Below are 18,189 nucleotides of genomic sequence, written 5' to 3' on the forward strand. Positions count from 1 at the left end.
TATTCAATGCAACACGACTCCATATCTTGACACCCCCAAAACATCAACACCAACACCATGACACCCGCCCTCCGTGACAGCCTCTCGAGCCCCCTAACCATATCCACAACCCACACCGCCGCCACCTTCCCCGTCACACCCCCCGTCCACCCGGACCTCTCCCGCCCCCGCCTCAAACAAATAGCCCGCTGGATCCGCGACGAACTCGACCTGCGCGTCGCCCGCGACGGCCCCGACGTCCTCCGCCCAGACGACGTGCTCACCCTCCACGAAACGCTGGTCGCCCTCCGCCAAGCCCAGAACATCACCATCTCCGTCCTGCGCGCAACCGGTATCCACAAAGCTGTCCAAGACGTTGCGGGCGTGGCAACACGCTGGCCGAGCAGGTTGTGCGACGACTGCGACAAGATTGTAGACAGTTGGACGGCGAAGTTTGGGCCGTTTAGCGAGATTCATCCGTTTTTGTATGGGAGGGGGGGTCGGTTGGAGGGGATTGCTAGTGTGAATGAGTATTCTAGGGAGGCGTTGCTGAAGCGCTGGGCGGAGACTTGTCCGGAGAAGATTCATCCGAAGAGGAGCCATAAATTGGGGGATTTGGGTTTTGTGGCTGGGACGTAAGTCTGATTTTCCACTTAATTTGCTGCAGATTGACTGATGTTTGTTGTAGGTGGTGGATCAATCCTCTGTTCGCACACCATGCTGGCATCATCGGACTTGAGGCATGCGATGGCGGTACGACATACGACAAACACGGTGCATATGCTCTTCTACTCAAGGATACGGGCGAGATTGAAGCCTCGTCTGAAGAACGCTTTACCTATCGTGTCCCGCAGAATGACAAGGGTAAGTTCCGTCTTACCTCTGCTACACCCAAGAGCCGAGATCCCGTGAGGGTACTTCGCAGCCACAGCATCAACAGCGTCTGGGGACCAAAAGCAGGTGTGAGATACGAAGGCCTGTACAGCGTCCGAGGCTGGTCCATCAAGCAAGCCAAAAGCAGTAACCTTGCTGGTGGGCAATGGAAAGAAGGCGATATCCTGTTCGACGTCCTGTTCGAGAGGACCGACTCAGTGCCCATGGCGGTAGTCACCAAGCGACCCACCGCAACTGAAGTCGACGATTACGCCGAATACAAGCGTCTCCGCAAGGTCAACCGAGACGGTAAACGCAAGTCGCACAGCACACTTCCCGTAGGCGCCAACAAAGGCGATTTCTCAACCCCGCTCAAGACAGCACCACCAGTCATACCCCACGTAGTCCCCAAACCCCTCCCAACAGACCCCCCATCGCTCGAACCCCGCAAAGGCATATTCAAACACCTCCACTTTGACGAAGAAGCCCATGTCCACGTCCTCGACAAAGAAGACGTCATATCCCCCAAATCCGTCCCCGAAGCCGACCCCCTCACCACCACCGCTACAATGAGCAAAAGCAACACGCTTCTCGTCCCCGCAAAACCCAGCCGCACAAACACACACAGCAAAGCCGATGTATCCACGGCAGGCGGCGAACCGCGCAGACACGCCAGCCCCGCTGGTTCTAACGCCAGCAGCGCTCACACCCACGCCTCTGCTACCACTTTCCCCGGCATCAATATCCGCGAAGTCGCACCGTGGATTGACTACGACGCCGATTTATCCTTACCTTCGCCTCCAGAGGACTCGACGATTGTGCACCAACGACCTATTATTACTCAGTCTATTGCTACTGACTCTATCAAAACGAGTATTTCAAGGGATACGTTTGGTACGCCCGTGGAAGGGGATACTTCGAGTCCGGTTGGTGGTGGTGGCAATGGGAATGGGAGTATCGATGGGGGCAGGCATGGGAGGAGGGGAGATGTCGAGTTTGGGGATAGTCTTAGTCCGCATGGACATGGACTTGGGGTGGGTAATGGGAAGAAGGATGGAGGCAAGAGGAAGAGTATTCTTGTGCGGCATCGGAATCCGGTGGGGAGGTTGTTTGATGGGGTTGTTGAGGATGATGATGGGATGGAAGAAGAAGAAGAAGGTGAGATAGATGAGAAGGCAGGGAAGTGGAATACTCCTACTTTAACAACACCTATGTTCCACGACTTCACCGACGTTACCTCCCTAGACGACCCTTTTATCGCGAATCCTCCTCCACGCATACCACGACGACCTAGACGTCCCTACGCATCAAGTAGGAATCTCATCGCGCGATCTAGAACTCTGACGCCTGTGGACAGTCCTGTCTGTATCCTCCATCCTGAGCGCGTACGGGAAGTACAAAAGGAACTCGCTGAGTCAAAGTCAGAAATGGAGTTGAGAGCCATAATGAAGAGGGTGCATGGTGTTGAGATGGGTCGTTGGCGTTATATCTAGACATCCTCGAAGCAATCCTATCATTATCTTCATGGAGATGGAGATTCACTCACTCACTCTGCACAGTGACAAACCCCTGTCGATCTATATACATTCTGTCTCTATTCTTACTCATTCTCATGTCCATCTCGAATCCTCACGCATAACGTCACGCCCTTACCTTGGTACCTTAGCGCGAATACAGATATCCAACCGTAGGTGTACGAGGGTCCAGTTCAATCCAGTCCAGCCCATCCAGCCCGTCCAGCCCGTCCCAGAGCCCGCCATGCCAGGTCACTGGAACCACATGCATTAGCGGCGAGCGGGACCATCTAGCGGAGACGCTTGCATGCACCGAAGGGCACCGGTCCCATCAAATATTTTCGCGGCTGTGCTGCGCTTAACTACAAATGACGTGTGGGTCGGGTTCACTAATCACTAATTGAGATGGTCCCGGTATTGGCCGACGAGGAGCGCCGGGGCCTGATGGGGGCGGAAATGGAACATGGAGCCTGCTTGCGAGGTTTGTGGACTCTGTGGAGGTAGTGACATATCGTGGACATGGGACTGTGGAGGCGGCGCGTGCATGGTGCCGTTTTTTCCGCGGGTCCGATGGTCAAGCTTTTTTTGCTTCTAAGTGTAAAGATGAGGAGCTTGACGTCAAGTCTGTGAAAGCCCAGTCTTGCGATCGCTTTTGGCTGGACATGCAATAACGGAGTTGTTACTTGGATATTCAAAGAATGAATTGGGGTATCGAATTTGCTATTGCGGAAATATACATGTGGGTCAATGTTCGCTTTAGGTGGTGGGTAGCGAGATAAGGGACGGCTCATTCATCTTTTCCGTCTCTCTTATGTCTCATCTAGAGTTTGATGGAACTTAGCGACTGGCCATGCTGGCTCTCCTGGCCTCGAGGACAGCATCCTCGTGCGTAGGTGGGCCCTCGTAGTTCTTCTTTCCCCAGACGAAGTACCAGATGGTTGAGATGACAACGACGGCGGCAAGGACGACGGAAGCGTAGTTCATGGACGCAGGCGTAACTTCGCGGAAAGTGGGCATGCAGAACAGGGGGGTTGCAAGGGCAGACCAGGCTGTTTGTTGTTAGCGATTGCGTTGTGACATTGTAATAGTGATGTAACATACCAAGGGCAACGACGTTGCAGAACGTGCCGAGCATGCCGAGATGGAACGCGCCATCCTTGACCTGCTTACGGCCAGTCATGAGCGAGACAAAGATGGGAGCAGCGTAACTCAATGTCAAGCAAATGACACCAACACCAGAGAAGGCGTTGAAAGCGGCGGCAGCACCGAAGTAGATGAGACCGAGAGCGATCTGGACCACCATGCTGAGCATCATGGCGTTGACTGGGACATCGAGGTTGGTGTTGACGACCCTCCACAGCTTGTAGCCGGGAATGGCACCATCACGAGAGAAGGCCCAGGTAGCGCGAGACGCAGCTGTCGTGCAGCCGATACCGCAAAGCAGACCGAGGACGAGGAGGGGAACAAGAAGTCCGATGGCACCAGCGGAGGACCCTACGGCTTCCTTGATGATGACAGGCGTAGGCTGGCCGGACAAAAGACCTGCGAGCATGGCTTGGTCGGGCAGTACGAAGACGAGAGGGATAAGAAAGACGAGGCCGGCAACGGTGTTGAACGCGACGGTCGCGACCATGGCCTTGGGGACCTGAGTGGCAGGTTCGCGAACTTCTTCGCACATGCTACGAATGTGTTAGCGTTTGGACAATTGTTGTTAAGAGTTACCGCTTGTAGACACGTATAATGTCGCGATGGAGTGTGTTGCTTGGGATGTCGCTTAGGAAATGTCGCATGGGATAGTCGCTTGGGAAAGTGCATTGGGCAAGGAAAATCTGCTGCAAGTTGCTTGGGCAGAGTAGGGGAGGCTCACGAGATGATCATTCCGGTCGATGAAGTCGCGTAGGCTGCGTGCAGTAATCCGACCATGAAAGACCATCCTGGGATCCATCCGGAGTTGGAGGGGTCGAATTCAGTGAAGACGTATTCGGCGCTGTGGCGACCATTTTTCGCAATGGCAAGGATGCAGACGATAATGGCAATCACACCAGCAAAGGTCCAGAAGATGGCAAAAGTCTAGATATCTGTAAGTAACACATCCGGTAGCCGTTTTGGGGGAATCTCACATCCAACCATGGTAGGTACTTGTTTCCAAAGGCAGACACAGCGTTGCAAAGGAGTGTGATGCCAAGGAAGATAAGGAAGACCTGGTAGGGTGATCCTTCCATGATACCAACACCAGGTTCGCTTTCGTAGACATTGACGCATGCCACAAGGAACAGCGCGGTAGCAAAGTTGACGGATAGAGTAATGGTAATGTTGCCAACTACGAAACACCAGCCACAGATCCACGAAGCGATTTTCCGATAGGCGGGCGGCGTGATCATGAAGGTCTGGTAGTAGACACCACCACTGGTCGGGTAGACACTGGTGATCTCACCAAGGGATGCGGCGACTGCGAGAATGATAAGCGATACGGCGAGCCATCCCCAGATGATGTTGGTGGGACCTCCGCCAACTACAGGGTAGTAGAGGGTGGTAGCCAAGCCGTAAGGGACGGAAGCCAGGACAAAGGACATGAAGGCCACCTGGAGAGTGGATCTTGATCGGATCAGTTCCGACTTGTAGCCCATGGCAGCCAGAAGGTTGTCGGCATCAGCGGGAACGACATCGTCTCCGGATCCAGAGTAGGTGTTGCCCAGCTTGGTCTCTTTCTCGGGCGCGCCGTTGCGCAGAGAGTGGTCGTGCTCAGCGGCATACGCATCTGACTGCGTGCCGTACCTGTAGTCGGACATGAGGGGCGTGTCGCTTTGGTCCTGGGTCTGGGGGACTGAGAGAGAGGGAGAGTTGGGGAGTTGTCGCAAAGCAAAGCTCTGGGACATGTCCCCAGCGGCGGATCAGCGCAGGCTTTGAAGGGCTGCAGAGGCACGTCAGTCGGCGCATGGTCCAGGCCCGCTAGCCAGCATGTAGACAAGTCGCCTTAGACTACCCACCCGAATTTCAGATGGCAACAGACGCGGAGCTTGGCGGGCCAATTGCTGGTGGAGGGTGGCCGGATAGGGCTGTTTTACTGCGCCGAGAAAATCACCGACTGAGTGGGAACTACAGTCTAATGCATCCGCGTTCCGTCGCCTAGGTGTTGAGGTTTTTTCTAGAAGTGGGCCAGAAGCTGGGCCGCCGTGTGCCGACGAGCAGCCGGCGATGAAAGGACCCTGACGTGGTCTTTGGAGGTGCGCACGTTGCTGAGCCTCACTCGGCTGTTGCAGAGTTTGCAGGGCAATCGCAGTGAACGCGTGGGGTGATGTTACTTCCATTGCCAGTTGCTGGCTTGCGCGCCAATGGGGGTCGCCGATGGCTCGAGATTGGCGTCGTAGCGGGCGTCCATCTCGGCACACGATCCGTATTCGTGGGTAGAGTCCGGGGCGCTGGTCGCGTGTGCATAACGCGCTGAAAAACACATGGGAGGCGTTTGCGGAGCCAGCCCAGATATCGAGATAGGGGTGAATGGAGATGTCAGTGTCGGGCATGCCAGAGTGGAGTCGGCTTTTGATGCTGCAACTGCCCAGCGCCTTCCCCTCGCTCCTTCGCTCCTTCCGTTGACGACGCGCCCTAACATGTCGCATGCGGCAGTAGCGGACTCAAACCAAACTTGGCAGCATGAGGCGTTCCATCGCCAGCATAAAATGGCGATAATGGGCGTCTGGAGCAGCGCCAGCCTTGCGCCGAATGCTGTGTGACTGTGTCGCCATGCATCACGAGATTGTAGCCCTTGAGGAGCATCAGCAGCCCCTCCCCATCCACGGATTCACCTTCCCAGCCTCCACAACCCACAAACTGACAGCGTACAAGACCACCTCGACTCGTGAAGAGCTCCACTCGCGCATCCACGATGCAACGATAATCATTACTACCACCATTAAGCTTGATGCCGAAACATTGCGCCCCAGTGTTACTCCGAACCTCCGCTATATTGCCATATCCGCGACCGGAACAGACCCTGTGGACCTGGACGCCTGCCGGGCCCGCAATATTCGCGTTACAAACTGCCCGGGGGCCAACCTCGACGCGGTTTCGGAACATGCCATAAGTCTATACTTTGCATCCAGAAGGCGCACCGCCTTGCTGGATCGTATCACTCGTGCGCACCCCAGCGAATGGAAGACGGCGGGCAGCGTGAAGGATTACATGCGCCTGCCGGACGGCATGCCTCCGATGACCTGCAAAGATGAGGTTATGGGCGTTATCGGCTATGGGGGCATCGGTAGGTCTTCATATCCTAATCAGGATGAGAAGTCCTGCGCTGACACGGGGTGATAGGCAAGCGAATAGCTGCGCTAGGGCAAGCATTGGGCATGCGCGTACTTATCGCGAGTCGAAAGACACCATCGACGCCTCCCGTAGACACCGGGCTTCCAGCCCCTGACGCCTCTGACGACCGCATACCCTTTGACGATGTGCTCCGCAACTCCACAGTCCTCGTCCTAGCTCTACCGCGAACCCCCGAGACACTCAACCTCATCTCTACTCCCGAGCTCGAGAAGATGCATCCGTATACCGTCATAATCAACGTCGCGAGAGGCGGCATAGTACACGAGGCTGCTGTGGTGCAAGCCCTGAAGCAGAGGCGCATAGCTGGCTATGCGACCGACGTATACCAGGTGGAACCACTTGGTGGACCTGCAGATACCCCGCTGCTGGAGGAAGACGTAAAGGACCTTAACATTACCCTGAGTCCGCATGTGGCATGGTTTTCGACAACGTCGATCAAGAACCTTGGTGAGATATTGAAGGCGACTGTAGAGGGCATGGTGAGCGGCAACGAGATCAATGCCATTCTGTAAACGGAAGATATCGCAAACCGAGGAACCCCAAACACGAGCACATATGCCCCCGTGGGGTGCCTTCATCATCAACATTGACGTCCAAAATCCAGTGAGAGTTGTAAGCACGTCTAACACCTGGCCATGTCCGCAGCAAGGGCTCTTGCACTTCTACCAAAATCCTCACAGCTCAGCCACGTCCCTGGAACATGCCATGTGAGCGTATGGTCGTATCAAGGCATAAACCCCAAAGGTATGCGAGTTGGCCAAGTGCTGTGCGTGGTTTCGTACATGTTTTCTTCACTTTTCACTTTCACTTTCACTTCAAGACGCGTGTTTTCACTGCGCGTGGTTCTTTCGCGTTTCGTTTGACGTGCTCCACTCCACATGCGTTCCAATGGATGTCATTTCGCTACCGTTCTTTTCATACTGTGCGCCCACTCAGAGCATGCCAAAAGGTCGAAAAAGTCTTCAAAACTGGTACGAGCGTCTCCTGTCACCGCTCGTTGTGCGACAAGCGGAGTCTGTCGGCCCGTGGCACTGCAACCGTCCCCTTCGTATGAGACCCTTCGCATGAGAGCGACCTCCCGCACGCGCCCCCTTCCCCGTCCAGACACGCGACAGTCGTGACCGATGCTCCCATCTTGTGGATAAGTTCAGCCTATGCTAACAGCATAGACCCCACTGCACGACATGGCTTCGTCGAGCGAGCGCTCTAGCGACTGCTCCTTCGAAGGTTTCTACACTAATCAAGATGACCTTTGGAGCGTTCATTACCTTTTTCCTAAGACCGGCAAGGAAGCCAGCGAAGCATTCGTTCAATTCCTTCAGGATCGGGGCATAACATCGCCCACGCTAGACGATGGCGAAGAGCAATATCTCAAGCTGCAAACGATGCTCTGGAAGAAATCCTCTCGCATTACAAAGCCAGGCCATCAGTCTTTGAGGTTCATGAGCGCTGCTCAAAGCTATCGCTGGAGCTGTGATCAGGTTCTCGCTGAGCATGCAGAGCTTGTCACACAGCTCCTCGAAGGAAGAGGACTCGGAACACGATATCAAATAATGTGCGACGTCGTCTTCATCTTCAATGACAATTCCAAGGAACCCTGCGGCAACCCCTCCTGTCCGGATACAGAGAGAAAGGCCACTGGACAAGCTCAACACTCTCGCGTCGTCACACTCGAGCCGCTGCTTGACTGGGGAACTGTTGAGCCGGCCTCAGATATCATCGTAGCTGCCGGTAGGATCTTTCCATTTCGCCGCAGCGGATCAAGGATGAAGGATCCATTGTGGACACAGGTGGTTAGAAATCTGGTGTCTCGAGGTCAGCAGCTGCCCACCTACTGTCTGGGCTGCATCGGAGAGCTTCTTGACAGACATGCGGAGGTGCGTGCCGTCGAACATCCTCTATATGTATGTTACGGCCGATAACCCAAGATCATGACAACCTTGTCGCATGAATGAAAGCATCTACTGACTTTGTCTACAAGGGGCCCGTCGGTCAACCCCAAGGAGCTGGACACTTCCATCCCCTAATCCGGCCTATTCGGCGTCCTACATCGAAGGAAGATTTGTACGATCTGAGGGAGGATAGCGAATTGGAGGACGATCGGAGCGTGGAAGGGCTGGCCTGTTCAACCACTGGGTCGCTATACCTGGATGGCGTCACAGACGAAACTCCGCATACACAAGCCGTTGACTATACGTCCTACCACAGTCTCGGAATCTTCCCTACGTTCAAAGATCGCGAGGCCTCATGGACAAGTCCGTACAATGTCCTCTTCGTTGGGGACAAAAGGAGCGCTGGTGAACCGCTTTCTCCACAGTGCTCTCCACGCTCTTTCACAACTCCGCTGGATTCAACTAGTCTCAACCGTGTCTACTCTCCACTCCCCTCCTTGGGCTTCTCTTACAACTCTCCGCCGCCGACTCCTGTTAAACCAAAGAAGCGCATCTCAAAGACGCGCATCTACGTCCATCGAGATCCGGAGTCTGTACAACACGAAGATTACGAAAAGCTCGGCAGCAAGTCACTGCTACCAGACAGTATTCCGGATTTCGGCAGTGGTAGTCGCAGGTTCGGTCGCGATATCGATACTAACGCTGTCCGCGGCTTCTTCACCAATCACCGCATAAAGCGAGAGAGTATGGCCAGAGCGAAGGGCACCGACATCCGCAATTTCTTCACGGTGATAAATCCCGAGGGCCCCTCGACACCTCAACGCGCGGTCAAGACCAAAGACGTCGATGGCGACGATACGGACTTGAGTGATGTACCATCCGACATATCAGAACAGGACTATGATCCATTCGGACCGGGCGGCGAGTATACGCCTGTAAAGAACAAGGGCAAAATATCGTCGAACAAGAAAACGCCAAGCCCTCCGTCAAAACCCGCAGGCAAGAAGCACTCACCGAAGGCGCCCATGTACCGCAAACGCGACCCAGCCGCTGATTATACCGCGCCAATTGGCGTCACCAAAGAAGCCTTCGAAACCCACCTCCAGCATCTTCCCGCCAAAACCGACCTAATCTGCTCCTGCCGCAAACCCGCTCGCACCAACGAGGTCCAGATCACACAGTGTATGAACAAGGACTGCAGAGTGCGCTGGTACCACAAGGACTGCCTCGATAGGATCGGAAAGTTGAAAGCTAGACACGGAACGTACTTCTGCGAGCAGTGCCAAAACGAGAAGTACTATGCAGATTTATCTCAGGCCAACGGATGGAATACGAAGAAGTTGGTGCAGAATGAGATTGGAATGCCGTTTACGGGACAAGAGGTGGCGGGTACGTTTGGGAATACCGGAGACTTTCAAGCTACGGAGAATCCGTATGGTTTAACGACGTCGGCTTCAAATGCGCTATCTCCATCGGCTGACCCTTTCGTCCCGAACAGTGCGGCGGCGTTAAGTCGTCTGGCTGTGGGTTCTGAGCCTTCTCTTGGCTTGGCGACTTCGCGGCCGTATTTCGTGAATGAGGCTTATACCCGGGGACAGGAGCATGCGCGTATTGCGGACGAAGACTATGAGCATGCACGACTGTATGGATGTTACCCTGAGAGGTGCGATGAGGATGGTAATGACGGTGATGACGAGGAAAGTTACGGTGAGGACGAAGACGAGGAGATGGACCAGACATCGTAGGAGAGCCTCATGGAGATGGTTGGATATACGGCTCACACATACGAGGCGAGTCGCTGCCTCAAAGTTGTACCTGACGCCTGAACTACACGCCTGAGTTGTACATTAGGATAAACTGTGTCGATAGGAATCATGACGAAATCATTCAACGTCATTCTCTGCGTGATGCCAGATTCACGGACATGGATTTTGCGAGATAGTAGACAAACCGAGATATTGGATGTCAATCGCGTCCGGACGAAAAGCGGGGGAGCTGCGAATGGCGTCATGCATGCCACGCGACAATGACGCGACACCAATCGGCCGGACCCGCTTTGGATGTGAGGTTGCGGAAATACCGGAATGCAAAGTCATTCCGCTGTTTGATATATGAAATTGGTACTCATTCGCTATTTTGAGTAAGCATCTAATTGCTCACCGTTCACCGTGCTGACAATCCTTCAAAGTCGCGAACCGTACTGACCTATCATGGCCACCTCACAAAAGCGCATCGGCCTCATTGGCCTATCTGCTAAAGGGTACATTCGCATTGTTCTTGAACTGATGAGCATCGGCAGTTGACACAACACCAGATCCTGGGCATCGAAGTCCCATCTTCCCTACCTCCAACGCACTCCGCACTATACGCTCACCGCTCTTCAGAACAGTTCTCTCGCTTCAGCTCAGGCTTCCGCCAAACAGTACTCGCTAGACTCCGTATCTACGCACGACTCTCCCAACTCAGTCGCCCAGGATCCTAACGTAGACATCATTGCTGTTAGCGTCAACGTGCCCCAACACTATGATCTCATCCGTCCGGCTCTGGAAGCGGGAAAAGACGTTTTCTGCGAATGGCCATTAGCTCGCAATGAGAAAGAAGCAGAAGAATTGACGGCGTTGGCTAAAGAGAAAGGTGTCAGGACCATGGTGGGCTTGCAAGCACGCCAGAACCCATCAATTCTGAAAGCGAAGGAGATTGTTGAGTCGGGGAAGCTGGGCAAGATTTTGGGGACGACGATGTTCGGCCATGTGAGTTCTCATGTCTATCATTTTGAAACTGAATGGAAAGCATATGGTCTATGCGATGAACAAGCTTGCTAACGCAGAAAACAACAGGGCATGATATTCGGCGGCACAACTATGCCCTCTTACATGTACATGCACCCCGTGGAAAACGGCGCAAACATCCTCACTATTCCCTTCGGCCACGCCATTGACGCTCTATGCTACGTCTTTTCCAGCGAACTACGCTCCATTTCCGCTGTGCTGTCGAACAGATACCCCGAGCTCGAGCTCGTAGACGAGAACTACAAGCCCCTTGGAGAAAAGAAGGCGAAAACCTCTCACGACTTCGTTTCCATCACCGCAGAACTCGTCAACGGCGGCGGAAATGTCGACGTGACATATGCGCCAGGTTTTTCACGCACCGGACGGGACTTTTACTGGGAGATCATCGGATCCGAGGGTACGCTCGTGTTGGAAGGACCGAACGGACATGTGCAGATGTTCCAGCCTACAGTCAAAATTGCCCTGGGCCAAGAGGGATTGAAAGAGGTTGAGGTCGAGAACGCTGCAGACCCTTCGTTCAATGTGGGTAGGGCTTGGGATGCATGGGCTGGAGAAGGCAAGGGCAGTGTCACGACTTGGGAGGAGGCTGTTGTGAGGCACAAGATGATTGAGGCGATTTATCGGAGTGCGGAAAAGGGAACGAGGGAGGACTATGTGTGAGCGGCCAGATCAGAGGTACATCTATAGGTATGTGTAAGAAGACTGGAATAAGAAGTTGATAAAGTCGGGATAAACAAATAGAGTTTAGCGTCAAAATCTTCGGCTACATCCCGGCTTCAACGCCTCCATCGCATCTCCTCAACCATCACCATCCCTCCCATCGCCAAAACCTTCGCAATCCTCCAAAGAACCTCACTCATCATGTGCACTAATCCCCAACCCCAGGAATCCTCGATCTTAGATGCACCCCGCCCCACCATGCCAGACCTACGGCCCGCCAAGCCAGCGCTTGCCTCGCTTCCACTTTTCGTTACGTTATAGTTAACAAGGCCGCACGAGCGATCCAGTGAACTTAGTCAGGCATGTTATGAACCGTGATGTCAGCGAGAGTCAGGTTTTTGTCTGCACCTCGCATGGTGGTGACCGCCGAGCAAAATGGGGCGAGCTTGTTGTTGGTCTCCCATACTCCACTCAACTACCAAGCTCCCAGACAACATCGGTTCCTTGGGTTTGGTGCTTGTGAAAGGCTTGTGTTCTGAGAAGGTCTTTTTTGGCTCATGCGAATTCTGAGCTCTGGGGTCATTGTGAAAAGAACCAAAGGAAGTTTCACGGGCAAAAGGCGCGTACCGCTGCGGATAGCTGCATCTACGCGTCTGGTTACATGAGTCGCACTCGAGTTACAACAGCATATTAACTGTGATTGGACTGGGAAGGGGTGTGAAGGTGTGTGTAAGCATTGGGTGACTGCTGCTTAGTCGCACCCTCGCCTCCAACAACCCCGACGTATAAGCCAGACCCGGCAACGCTAGGTCCGTCTTAGCCGTGGCCTCTCCTCCTTCATGGCTTCTCCAACACTGCCTTCGACATCTTCGGCAAGTCTAAGCTCGCAGACGACAGAGAAAAAGCGAGATCATCGACCGAATCAGAATATATCAGGAGCATCTACACCACCGCCCACCTCAAAGTCCGATCCCACATTCATCACCTGGACCTCACCAACAGACCCATCCAACCCCTTCAACTTCTCTCCGACGAAGAAATGGCAGACTACCCTTCTAGCCTGTACCATGACCTTCGTCGTCCAAGTCTCAGGCACAATGCTCACATCCGCCGCCGAGCAAATCAACACCAGCTTCGACGTCAGCGATGAAGCGTTTCCGCACTCGTACTGGCCGGTGTTAAGCTGGAACCTAGGAGGCGCCGCAGCACCATTGCTAGGACTACCTCTAATGGAGAACTTTGGTGTGCGGTGGAGTTACATGGCCATCTACGCGGTATTGATCATCTTCATCATCCCGCAAGCGCTGGCCGAGAACTTCGCGACGTTGATTATAACGAGGATTATTACGGGTTCGTGCTCGGGTGTCCTTGCAAATATCACATCGGGGATTGTAAGCGATATCTGGAGGGATGGGAGAGCGAAGAGTTTCGGGACGTCGCTTTACATCTTCGCATTGCTTGCGGGGCTTAATATGGGGCCTGTGTTTGGTAGTTTGGTTGTACAGCATACGACTTGGCGATGGTAAGTCATGTTTTAGTTGCTGCGCGGGACTCTGGCTAATCTGGATATAGGATCTTCCTGAGTCAGATCATCTTCTACAGCGCTCTTATGCCGGTACTGTTCTTCCTTCTCCCTGAGGTGCGACCCGATGTCATTCTCGCCCAGCGTGCACGTCATGTTCGCGCAAAGACGGGGAAAGAGGTGTATGCCCAGGCTGAGAAAGAGCACACAAGTTTTGGCGAGATCCTCAGGGAGACGCTCGTTCGACCAACGCGTATGCTATGCACCGAAGGCGTCGTCCTTTCCTTTGGACTGTGGAGCGCTTTCTGCATCGGCACAGCTTTCATGTTCACGCAGTCCATCGTACAAGTCTTCTCAGAACTATACGGCTGGTCTTTCTTCGGCACAGGCCTCGTGCAATGCGCCGTCGTAATCGGGGAGCTCATCGGCCTCATCGCATCTCTAATCCAAGACCGCATATACTTCGCATCTGCGAAACGCAACATCGAAACTCCAGGGCAGCCGATTCCAGAAGCGCGACTCTATCTCAGCATCCCAGCTTCGTTCATCGGTCTGAGCGGTGGACTGTTCTACTTTGCATGGACGTCCTACTCTTCTATCCCATGGATCGTACCCAGTATATCGCTCGCTTTCGTGGGCTTTGGTATGTTCTGCAGTACAGCGGGAGTAACGACATATGTGGTTGATGCGTATGCGAAGTATGCTGCGAGTGCTATTGCAGGCATTGCTTTCCTTGAGAACTTTATGGCGGCTTTCTTGCCGCTTGCGACGCAGAGTATGTATCGTACGTTGGGGTTTAATTGGGCGAGTAGTCTGTTGGGCTTTATCGCGTTGGCGTTGAGTTTCATTCCGCTGATTCTGTTGAGGTTTGGGAAGAGCATACGTGGGAAGAGTCCGTTTATGAGTGAGGCGGGGTATGGAGACTGAGTATGCTCAAACTTTTAGTAGATGGGAAAGGAGAACACACAATACAAGACATATCTTTACATAATGAATGTGCCCATATAAGTCGTGTGATTGAAAGAGCATAAATGTCTTGGTTGTGAGATGTGTTGCAGTGGCATGAAGCAAAAACTCACATGCGGAGGATAATTGGCGTATCAGATGGACCAGATGCAACACCTTCACTTCATCGCCGGAGCCAGAGCAATCGCAGAAAACCTCAGGTCTCCCCCTTTCTCAGACTCAATCCTCATCAAACGCCCAATACCCTTCTCCAACGCAGCCGGACTAAGCACATCCTCGTCCTCCCCCAACACACCCCGATCAAGCGGACCCATGCGACCACCTTCAAGTTCCCACAGGTGCCCATCTTTCGCCTTGACGAAAGCCACGAAATGCTGACCGGTATGTGCCTCCTCGATCTCTGCAGGTGGTGCAGAATCTCCCAGTTTCACGGCGTCTGCGTGAGCCTTCTCGAACGCGTCGGAGTCTTCGAGCACTCCCGCGCGCTCCCAGATGGGCTTTGGTAGCGCGTCTTCGCGGATCTGGGCTAGTGTTGAAGAGGGCTGGATGTGCTGTGCAGCGTCGCTGTTGAGCAGACAGTGTACCAGGCCTATGCTGCCGCAAGCGTTTCCTATGGTCTGCTTGAACCATATGACGGGTTCGGCGTCGCCTTTACCCTCATACTCGGTCTTGTCCTTGTCTTCTGTTGTTCGGGCCTCGTCCCAGGTTGGTGTCAGAGGAATGATGACAAGTAGGGCTACCGCTGGTCGCGGGATGAAGCTCAACATGTCGGAGTCAGTGAGTGAGTAAATATCGTAGAAAGAGAGCGCTGTCGTGTCCAGACCGAGGTCTTGAGCCAGGTGGTTCATGACCTCTGGGTTGTTTTCCAGGACGTTCCACATCTTCTTCGGCATCTTCTGCGGGGTCTCTTGCGACATTTTGATGGGAGTTGTGGTTGTTCAGGGATGCTGGGGGTTTGAGATGAGCTGGCCAGTGTTTAGTAGACTTCAGGTGTGTGGAAAGGTTAGCTTTGATGAATATGCTGCTTCCTAGGCAGCGATCAGACGCGTAACAGCGACATCCAGTGATAGGCAGCCATGCAGGTACGCTGCAGGTAAGTGGAAGGGCGTACAGGGCGGACAAAGGTGGGGAAGGGATCAGGCCCGCCAAAAAGGGAAAGGCCCCGCGCTAACCCTGAGTTAGGCGCGGCTGGCGGGGCATCATTCCCCGCGACGGCACCATCTCATCAAAGTTCAGACAACGCATCATCTTACAAACTTGACGTATGAAACTGCCTTGTGGATACTTACTGTCTACCTATAGTCGAGTGATGTTTTTCCGCAGTCGTCCATTGGTGCGGACCTCCGATCAACCTGTAGGGCACACATGCTCTTGTGCCATCCGCCGGCTCTCCGCAGTAGTGAAGTCCAGCGCTTACATTTGAGCCTCTTCATCCACCACACTTCTTATATGACTGACCTAGGGTCTCTCCGCGCATCTCAGCTCACCTTTACCTAACAAACCCGCGAAAAAGACACTCAACTCTACCTACCTCACCACTCCAGATTCTCACTTTCGAGCTCACCATGGACGACGAAGCCCGACAAGCAATGGCAAGCATGAAGATGCCACGCCGACCCATCAACTTTGTTTCCGCAAAGCAAGGCGAAATACTCAAACTAGGCCAAATTACTTGCAGAGTCATGGAAGATGGATCGCGAACAGACAACCGCATAGGCTCTGCAGAGTTCACACTGCCTCCAAACACACCTGGGCCGCCAGCACACTGGCATGAGATGCACGACGAGACGTTCCTTGTAACCAAAGGAATGGTTCGGGTACGTATCTACCTTCCCATTCATCTCATCCTGCTTCACCAGATCAGACAGCTAACTCTCCTCACAGTTCCACGCACCCGACGGCGCCATACAAGATGCCTACGTCGGAGACTACGTTACCGTACCCATCCGCGCACCCCACACCTTCTCGAACCCTACAAACGAAGAGTCCAAGTTCTTCAACACGTATACCCCCGCGTTTTACATCGATTACTTCAAGACCCTGGCTGAGATAAGTAAGACGGATGAGAAGATGATGAAGGAGAAGAACATCGAGGTCATGGCGCGGTATGCGACACTGCCTGCGCCTGCACAGGAGATGATGGAGGAGAAGAAGTAAAGGCTGAGAATAGCTTCTCTTAGATGATATAAGAATAGTGCTAGGAATACAGTCATGCGCATGCGATGCGCAGGAAAAAGCTACAAATAGACGCCGGAGCTATCAATACAATCCAGAAGTTCCTGCCCAAACACCGCCAGGGCCAGCCCAGGCAACATCTCAAATCACAGTCGTATCCCCCTCCTCATCCACTCTACAGATACTGCACTCCTGATACAACTTTGCGCAAAACTCCCTCACCGTCATGTCCGCACCCATATCCATCCCAATAAGATGGTTCTTCATGCAATACCACACCCACTGCCCACCACTCGCCTCATCCCTCCTCAAGTAGTTCTCGCCCGGGCTCCACGTATCCAAACTGAATGTTATGCCAGTGAGCTGTGGCCCCCGCGGCACGGTGTCAGAGTACTCCGTGCCGAGCATCTTGAGTGACTGGGAAGCGTGGTACCAGATCCAAAGCGGATTCCAGAGGGGATCGCCGAGAGCTTTGGCGTCGAGAGTAAAGGTCTTGACGTTGGACATGTGTTTGAGTTGCTCGCGCATGCGGCGGCCGAGCGTCCAGGATGAGGATGTCATGGAGCGCGGGTCTGTGACGCCGAGCATGGAGGATGTTGTGACGAGTTTGAGGGAGCAGTTTTGCACTTTGGAGAGCAGGTCGGGCGAGATGTTCCATACCCGGTTGTCCTGTGTTGATGGCGCTGGGAATGCAGATGGAGGGATGGTTGTGGCGGGCTTGTATGTCTGGGGCGTGACGCTGAAGTGGAAGGTCTTGCGCTTGCAGATCATGTCCATGTATTCTGAGTAGACTTGCTTGTTCGCTAGGAATATCCATTTACTCTCGTGTCGCACAGGCGATGATGTGGATGTGGATGTCCAGCGCGCGGGTCGCATCCAGTTCAGCGTTGAGCGCTGGATTTCGTTGCGCGCTGGTGGTGGGTAGATGGGATCGTCAAGGAAATGCTCGTACACCATATCCCGCAGCTCTTGTGGTAGGTCCAGAAATCGGAACGGCTTCTTGTTCTGGTATTGCATCTTGCGGTACTTTCTGAAAGCGAAGACGCATAGTAGGGGAAGTAACAATGCGATGAGGGTGATCCAGCCCTTAAGCTCAAAACCAGCGATATTGTGTTCTGCAAGCCATGGCTGCCAGCGCAACAGCTCGCTCGTCTTTATCGATGCGGATGCCATGACGATGCTCATGGTAAAGTGTGGGGTGCCGTGTAATTGAGCGTGCCTAGCACGCTAGCGGAATACGTGCGATGCGAGGAACACGATGGTGCCAGGGGCGCTGTCCAGCTTCCCTCACACAACGGAAACAGCGCGGGACTACGGGTATCGCGCGATGCTGAAACAATAGTCCTGCCTTCGTATACGGCACTATCCAATCGCCGAAGCGTTCTGATCGGTCAGACGACAACTCCGAAGGGTGCCGCGTTGTTTGGCCGCTCGCACAAAGGGATCGTGCGCACACGCGTGATGCAAGACTGAGCGATGAGTCGAAATGAGATGAT

General features: G+C 53.8%; 9 protein-coding genes across 9 annotated transcripts; 6 read left to right on the plus strand and 3 right to left on the minus strand.

The window, feature by feature from the left end:
• Positions 1-57: 57 nt before the first annotated feature.
• On the plus strand, positions 58-2,345 carry J4E85_004996 (uncharacterized protein; the record flags this gene model as incomplete). Its single annotated transcript, XM_051469246.1, has 2 exons — positions 58-614; positions 668-2,345. 2 exons carry the CDS (start codon positions 58-60, stop codon positions 2,343-2,345), a joined length of 2,235 nt encoding a protein of 744 aa, XP_051327461.1.
• Positions 2,346-3,203: 858 nt separating this feature from the next.
• On the minus strand, positions 3,204-5,674 carry J4E85_004997 (uncharacterized protein; the record flags this gene model as incomplete). Its single annotated transcript, XM_051469247.1, has 6 exons — positions 3,204-3,415; positions 3,468-4,045; positions 4,234-4,436; positions 4,487-5,190; positions 5,241-5,277; positions 5,354-5,674. 6 exons carry the CDS (start codon positions 5,672-5,674, stop codon positions 3,204-3,206), a joined length of 2,055 nt encoding a protein of 684 aa, XP_051327462.1.
• A 433-nt stretch (positions 5,675-6,107) lies between these two features.
• On the plus strand, positions 6,108-7,201 carry J4E85_004998 (uncharacterized protein; the record flags this gene model as incomplete). The annotated part of the gene is made up of 2 exons (XM_051469248.1): positions 6,108-6,621; positions 6,678-7,201. 2 exons carry the CDS (start codon positions 6,108-6,110, stop codon positions 7,199-7,201), a joined length of 1,038 nt encoding a protein of 345 aa, XP_051327463.1.
• Positions 7,202-7,873: 672 nt separating this feature from the next.
• On the plus strand, positions 7,874-10,326 carry J4E85_004999 (uncharacterized protein; the record flags this gene model as incomplete). The annotated part of the gene is made up of 2 exons (XM_051469249.1): positions 7,874-8,593; positions 8,671-10,326. The coding sequence occupies 2 exons, from the start codon at positions 7,874-7,876 to the stop codon at positions 10,324-10,326; spliced, it is 2,376 nt and encodes a 791-aa protein (XP_051327464.1).
• Positions 10,327-10,791: 465 nt separating this feature from the next.
• On the plus strand, positions 10,792-12,030 carry J4E85_005000 (uncharacterized protein; the record flags this gene model as incomplete). Its single annotated transcript, XM_051469250.1, has 3 exons — positions 10,792-10,841; positions 10,896-11,331; positions 11,419-12,030. The coding sequence occupies 3 exons, from the start codon at positions 10,792-10,794 to the stop codon at positions 12,028-12,030; spliced, it is 1,098 nt and encodes a 365-aa protein (XP_051327465.1).
• Positions 12,031-13,127: 1,097 nt separating this feature from the next.
• On the plus strand, positions 13,128-14,479 carry J4E85_005001 (uncharacterized protein; the record flags this gene model as incomplete). Its single annotated transcript, XM_051469251.1, has 2 exons — positions 13,128-13,552; positions 13,603-14,479. The coding sequence occupies 2 exons, from the start codon at positions 13,128-13,130 to the stop codon at positions 14,477-14,479; spliced, it is 1,302 nt and encodes a 433-aa protein (XP_051327466.1).
• Positions 14,480-14,676: 197 nt separating this feature from the next.
• On the minus strand, positions 14,677-15,435 carry J4E85_005002 (uncharacterized protein; the record flags this gene model as incomplete). The annotated part of the gene is made up of 1 exon (XM_051469252.1): positions 14,677-15,435. One exon carries the CDS (start codon positions 15,433-15,435, stop codon positions 14,677-14,679), a length of 759 nt encoding a protein of 252 aa, XP_051327467.1.
• A 648-nt stretch (positions 15,436-16,083) lies between these two features.
• On the plus strand, positions 16,084-16,675 carry J4E85_005003 (uncharacterized protein; the record flags this gene model as incomplete). The annotated part of the gene is made up of 2 exons (XM_051469253.1): positions 16,084-16,335; positions 16,403-16,675. The coding sequence occupies 2 exons, from the start codon at positions 16,084-16,086 to the stop codon at positions 16,673-16,675; spliced, it is 525 nt and encodes a 174-aa protein (XP_051327468.1).
• Positions 16,676-16,834: 159 nt separating this feature from the next.
• J4E85_005004 (uncharacterized protein) lies at positions 16,835-17,878 on the minus strand (the record flags this gene model as incomplete). The annotated part of the gene is made up of 1 exon (XM_051469254.1): positions 16,835-17,878. One exon carries the CDS (start codon positions 17,876-17,878, stop codon positions 16,835-16,837), a length of 1,044 nt encoding a protein of 347 aa, XP_051327469.1.
• Positions 17,879-18,189: the final 311 nt, after the last annotated feature.

Source organism: Alternaria conjuncta, assembly GCF_024043145.1.
Source record: "Alternaria conjuncta strain BMP 0040 chromosome Unknown scaffold_6, whole genome shotgun sequence".
Taxonomy (NCBI): domain Eukaryota; kingdom Fungi; phylum Ascomycota; class Dothideomycetes; order Pleosporales; family Pleosporaceae; genus Alternaria; species Alternaria conjuncta.